The following is a 6,307-nucleotide window of genomic DNA, read 5'->3' on the forward strand; positions in this document are numbered from 1 at the left end:
ATGGTTCGACTGGGGTCATTTGTTGCTGGGGCTCTTTGTGGTTTGCTGCTGCTGCTGCTGGAGCAGCAGCAGCAGCAGCAGCAGCTTCTGCTGCAGCAGCTGCCAGGCCAGGAGCAGCAGCAGGGCGAAGGATACCTCATCCGGCAGAATGTGTCCCGGGGATTTTGGCTCATCATGTTTGCTGGCGTTCTAGTGCGGAAGCAGCCAAGCAGCAGCAGCAGCAGCAGCAGCAGCAGCAGCAGCAGCAGCAGCAGCAGCAGCAGCAGCAAGAGGTCGTTAGCGGCGGACATGGGGTACCAGTGCGTGGCATTGTTTGTGGGGGGTTGCTGCTTTTTGTTTTTCCCGCTGCTGCTGCTGCAGTGCCGGGTGTCGTGCGCAGCAGCAGCAGAAGGTTTGTTCATTTTGCTGCTGCTGCTGCACCACTACTCTGAATACCTTTTTGTTGCTGCTTTTCACCCCCAAGATTTGAGCTTCGATTCTTTTCTTATAAACAACAGTCCAGTGTATGCAGCAGTGCTGCTGCTGGCGTTGCTGGAGCAGCAGCTGAAGCCTTCCGTTGCTGCTGCAGTGCTGAACAGCAGCAACGCGCTGCTGCTGCTGCAGCTGCTGCTGCACCAGCAGGTGCACCTCCCGCAGCTGCTGCTGCAGCTCCACACTTTCGCGTGGCACGCGCTGCTGCAGCGGCCGCTGCTCGCGAGCGACTTGGATTTGCTGCTGCAGCAGCCGCAGCAGCAAATCCTGCAGGCGCAGGAGTCGGGGGCCGCGGGCTCTCCCGCTGCAGCAGCAGCAGCAGCAGCAGCAGCAGCAGACCTCGCAGCGGACCCGCGCTCGGGCCTGCACTGGCAGCTCTGGGCCCTGTGGCTGCTGTGCGCAGTGGCTGCTGCTGGCTTTGCTGCTGCGCTGCTGGGGCTGCTGCTGCGGGCTCTGGGCTTCTTAACTTTGAAGCAAAACTTCACTCACAAAATTCGCATGCAGAAGCAGCAGGGCCACCGGCTGTGCGTGGCTGGGGTGTACAGACACTGCCGCCACCCGGCCTACGCGGGGTGGTTTTGGTGGGCCGTTGGTGAGCGATCTGCGACGATTTTGCTGCTTTTTGTTTTATTTTTGCATTATTTTATTTTATTTTTTATTTTTTATTTATTTTTGTTTTTTTATTTTCTTTTTGCGCTCTTTTGGGCTCCTTTGGCCCTCGTTTCGACCCCGGCTGCCTGGGGGTTCGGCTGCACACTTTGCTGCAGTTCCCTCGGGTGTTTTATTTCTGCTTTTTGTTTCTCTTCTTTTGATTTCATTTGAAGTAATTCATTTACTTTTTGTGAACTGTTTTTAAAATATTTCATTATTTGTTTTATTTCAACTGAAAGAATTCAGTCAGCAGCAGCAGCAGCAGCAGCAGCAGCAGCAGCAGAAGGCGGCGGCGCTGCGCTCGCAGTGGCTGCTGGCCGGTGGCTTCGCGGCGGGGTTATTAGTTTATTTGCTGCTGCTGCTGCTGCTCTTGCTGCTGCTGCTGCTGCTGCTGCTGCAGGCTCCCAGGTGCTGCTGCTCAACGTGGTGTGTTGCTGTTTGTTCTTCTTCGTTTCTTTTATTTTCTTTCGGGAAAGAATTTTTTTCGAAGAGAAGCAACTGGTGAAAATGTTTGGCGAGGACTACGAGGTGTACAGACACCGCGTTAGAACCATTGGGTGAGCTGCAGCTCTGGCAATTCATTTTTAATTCATTTCTTTCTCTTTTCTTTGTTGCTGGGACTTTTGTGACAGTTCATCTTTTAATCCATTTATTTGTTTCTTTTTTCTCTCTTCATTGCTGCAGCTTTTGCCCAGCCAGAACTTGAGCTGTCTTTGTGTTTATTTTTTTTTATTTCGCTGCTGCCACAAAACCCTCTTTTTGTTTTATTTTAATTCTTTCTTCACTGAGGCTCTTAGTTGCTGCTGCTGCTGTAACTGCTGCTGCTGTGACTGCTGCTGCTGCTGCTGCTGTGACTGCTGCTGCTGCTGCTGCTGCTGTTTGTTTCTGCAGCATTCCTGGACTTCAGTCTGCGCTTGACGCAGCAGAGCAGGCGCAGCGACGCTCTCCGCCTTCTTCTTAGTGCGTTGAGTTGGTTTGCTTTTTAAACATGCAGCAGCAGCCTGCTGCAGCAGCAGCCTGCTGCAGCAGCAGCTGCAGCAGCAGCAGCAGCTGCTGCTGCCGGAGTAGCAGCAGCGGCTGCTGCTGGCAGAAGCAGCAGCAGAAGCAGCAGCGACCTGCTTGCTGTTTTGTCTCTGCATTCAGAGACTCGCGGAACGGAGCTCGGAGTGTAACAAGGCCCCGAATAAATAAAAAATAATAAATAATAAATAACAAAACAATAAAGAACAAATAATTAAATTACAAAACAATTAAGAGCAATTGAACAAGTAGAAGACGCAAAACAATTAAAATGAAACTTCAGTCTGGGGCGCCCTGGCAGCAGCAGTTCGAGCTGCAGATACACCTGGGCCTCCGGCACTTTCACGCGAACAAAGTTTTATAAAAGTTTCAAACTTTTGCTGTTTTTTATTTATTTTAATCAGTTTATTATTTTAATTCTCTTACGCAAGCTTTTATTGTTTTTTTATTACTTCAATTCTTCTACGCTGTTCGGGCACAATGCATGCATTTAATGCATGCCACGCTTTTCCTGCCGTTTTAAACACCAGCAGGAAGGCAAACTGGTCCTGCTGCTGCTGCTGCTGCTGTTTCTGTGGCCCCAAAGTGTGAGTTGTTGCAGCAACTCTAACTATTTATTATTCTGCGATTTGTTTTAATTGCTGCATGCACACTGTTGCCGCTGTTGAGGGCATTCAGATTCAGATCTGGATGGTGCCGCAGCAAGACAGGTTTTGAGCAAGAGAGAGATGAGGCAGCAAAACTGGAACTTTAGTCGCACCCAAAACTTATTCTGTTAGCTTTATCTGAATTATATTATTCTAGAAATTAAACATCAAATAATGAGAAGGCGCGGGTTGAGTAGAAAGTCAGTTTGTTGACCATGCGCAGCTGTCCGTACACCCCAGCAACCCTACCGCGCAGCCGCTGGCCACGAGACGATTCACTTCTTTCTAACTCGCCGACTCCAAACTTTTAATTCTTTTCAAAATGGGAGACACAAAACCCACTTTGCAAGCGCTGGCTTGGCGCAGTTGGCAAAAAAGGCTCCGCCGTCGCTCAGAAGCTTCGCTTCCGTGCCACTCGGCGGCGTCGAAGGACTCGAAAGTGCAGTGGAAGAAGGTGAATTCGGAGTTTCTGCGCAATTAAAGTGCACTTATGAATATTTTAAACATTTAAAATGATTTTTTATTCAAAATAAATCCTAAATTTCTGCTCAAGAAGAATATTCCACCCATCCGCTGTTCGGGCTCGTCTGCAGGAAACTGTCGCGTGGGAAAAGCGGCACTTCGCAGTTTGGGTTCGTTATAAGGCCGGCGAAGTGAGGCTGCATCTTTGCTGCAGCTAATTTTCCAATTCAATTAAAAGTATTATTTCCACTTTTCAATTAAAAGTATTCTTTCCACTTTTCCGATTCTTTCCACTTCGTCTTATTTCTTTCCACCTTCCCACTTCCAGCTCGCAGTCAACGGAGAGCAGCGCGGCCGCCCCCTCAATTCCCCCTCGTGAGTGTTCTTTTGAACTTTTTAAATAAAAAAAAGCTAATAGTACACGCAGAAGCAAGGGTGCTGCAGCAGCAGCAGCAGCAGCAGCAGCAGCAGCAGCAAGTGACGCAGAGGGCGAACTGGGACTGTGGAAGCCGGAGAACAAAAGCAAAAAGACAGAAAAGTTGTCTTTTTCTTCTTTAAGTTCCTTTTCGAAAACTGGCAAAAATAAGAAAAGTAAAAACTTGAAAAAAAAACGCCCTGTGGGGAAAATGGGCGCGGCGGCGCAGGTGGAAGTGCGGAAGAGTTTCCGTCTTGCAACACTAAATGTAATTTGAATTGGATTTAATTTGAATTAATAAAAAGTTTGAATTTAATTTCAATTAATTCCAATTAATTAATTCATTTCTGTCTCCGTTTTATTTTTCGTCTCGCAGCCAACGACAAACTTCACCGCCGCCTTCGCCTCCTCCGAGGCCGAGACTTCTTCCTCTTCAGATTCAGAATAAAGTCCATTAGAAGATTTTTGAAATTATTTTTATTTATTTTTTATTTATTTCTTTTTCTGCAACTTCAAACTGAAAAGCTCGAAAGAATTCGTTAATTAAAAGGCCTCCCAGTGCACCTCGGAGGGCTTTTAATTTGATTTGAAAAAGAATTAAATTGCAAAAGTTTGAATTAAAAAAATGAAAATAAAAACAATTTGAACTCTTAAGCTGGAGCTTTCTGCACACACAAGTTGAATTGAAAGTGAAGGGTTTGCATTATTATTATTTTTTTAATTCTTCTTTCCTTTTAAAATGTTTGCATGCACTCATTCTTGAAGTTTTAATTTAATTTAATTTAATTGAGAGAATTAAAACCCCCTTTTCTTTATTTCTAACTGAACTGAGCTTCGCAGGGCCTGCGGCTGGCCCGGACGCGGGGCCTCGTTCGCAGCAGCAAATTGATTAAATGAAGTCAAATTAAATTGAATTAAATCGAATTAAATTGAATTAAATTGAATTAAATTGAATTAAATTAAACTTTCTGCTGCAAACAGCAGCAAACTGGTAGAATTAAAAGGGCAAATGAGCACAGCGGCGAAGGCCAGGGCGCAGCGGCGCGGGCGCGCGCGGGGGTTTGGGTGGAAACGAATTGAAAGAATTGAATTAAAAGAAAAACTTGCGGAAGTTTGTGAAATAAATGAAATGAATTTGAATTAAATGAATTTGAATTGAATTAACTTCAGTTTTCCGCAAAGGGTTTCGCGTGGCTGCTGCGCGGCTCGCCGTGGTCCACCGTGCTTTCCGCGGGCGCCGCAGCTGGAAAGCTGCAGCCTCGCGGCCAAAACTTGGCCGCTGCTTTTCCGTCTGAAGTGAAATAAGTTGGCGTTTTGTTTTTGCAAAAGCTTTTGAAAAAGAAGAACTCGAAGTTGAATTCGAAGGAGAAGTCCGCAGGCCCCGATGCAGTCGGTGGCTGACCGGCAGCAGCCACCAGCCAGCAGCAGCGCAGCAGCAGCAAGCGGCCAGCAGCAGCGGCGCCCCGCGTTTAGCCTGCGATCTCGTTTATAAATATTGTCAAATTGAATTTAAAGTGGCTGAAGATCTGTAGCCCTGGACTTTGCGATTAAGACAAGTGAGCCGCCTCAGGTGTCGACGCGGCCGTCTGCGGTGCACTGCCGCTGCGCTCTCGAGGCCGTTTCTCCGAACTTTCGATTCTTTGCCGAGCATTTCCTTCTTTTGCACTTTAAAACGTTTGACTGCACTTTTAAAACTCTAGACACGTCTGTACTTGTGGAGGCATCAGTGCAGCGGCCACGCACACGGCCGCTGCGTGGCGTGCTGCGCAGCTCGCGCTGCAATCTTTGCAGTTTCGGCTCGAACTTTGAACGAAAAGCCTCTTTCTGCGCATTTCTCGAAGTCGCGGAGGTTAAAAGGCGACTTTTTGCGCATTTTCTGCCGGTTTTGGGGCCTTGGGGCCCGAGCTTTCCCTCAGTTTCAACTCGCTTTCCGTTCGTCTCGAGGTGTTTGCAGGTTTCGAGAATGGCGGACGGCAAGCAGGTGCTGGGGAAGGTCACCGGCTGGCTCGGCGTGATCACCGGGGCCTTCACTATAATAGTCTGGTGTTTTTTGCTGAGTGCGCGGGACCCGAAGATCAAGTTGGACTCGGAAGACGCGCTGAACGACATAAATAAGGTGTTCTGGCGGCTGGCGCTGTTCACGTTCACCCCCTCCGTCTTCTTCGACATCTGGACGCCCTTCGTGATGGGCTTCGTGTCGATTTTGTGTCACTTTCAGAAGTTCGACTTGACTTGGATGTGCAAGACTTACATCCACTACTTCATTTGGAACTTCGCGCTGGGGCTCTTCGGCAACATTGGCTACGCAGGCGGCGTCGGCATCATCTGCAGCGCCTTCGCCTTCCTCACGGCTTTGCTTTCTCTCATTTGCATTTTCATTTTGCCCGGAGAAAGTCCCAAGCTGGGGCTCAACTCGCCCAAGGTCAGCACCAGGTAGGCCTGCAGCAAAGGCTTTCGCTGGGGCCGCTCGCGCTGGGCTCTGCTGCAGCAGCTGCTGCAGCAGCTGCTGCACGCCTGCTGCGCTGCAGCAGCTCGCAGCGCGTGCCCGGGGCCCCGCTTTCTGGGCTGCGCAGTCTCCAGAAAGTGGCATTTCTTTTGCCTCCCGTTGCCTTTTTGTCTTTCCTTCTGTCTCTACACTCGA

At 48.7% G+C, this 6,307-nt stretch overlaps 2 protein-coding genes across 2 annotated transcripts; both read left to right on the forward strand.

Annotated features, from left to right (window-relative positions):
- Window positions 1–2,083, forward strand: ENH_00032040 (isoprenylcysteine carboxylmethyltransferase, putative; the record flags this gene model as incomplete). The annotated part of the gene is made up of 3 exons (XM_013584940.1): window positions 1–1,063; window positions 1,523–1,679; window positions 2,014–2,083. 3 exons carry the CDS (start codon window positions 1–3, stop codon window positions 2,081–2,083), a joined length of 1,290 nt encoding a protein of 429 aa, XP_013440394.1.
- Window positions 2,084–5,629: 3,546 nt separating this feature from the next.
- ENH_00032050 (hypothetical protein, conserved) lies at window positions 5,630–6,103 on the forward strand (the record flags this gene model as incomplete). Its single annotated transcript, XM_013584941.1, has 1 exon — window positions 5,630–6,103. The coding sequence occupies one exon, from the start codon at window positions 5,630–5,632 to the stop codon at window positions 6,101–6,103; it is 474 nt and encodes a 157-aa protein (XP_013440395.1).
- Window positions 6,104–6,307: the final 204 nt, after the last annotated feature.

The sequence above is a fragment of the Eimeria necatrix genome, genomic scaffold, assembly GCF_000499385.1.
Source record: "Eimeria necatrix Houghton genomic scaffold, Enh_scaff233, whole genome shotgun sequence".
Lineage (NCBI taxonomy): Eukaryota > Apicomplexa > Conoidasida > Eucoccidiorida > Eimeriidae > Eimeria > Eimeria necatrix.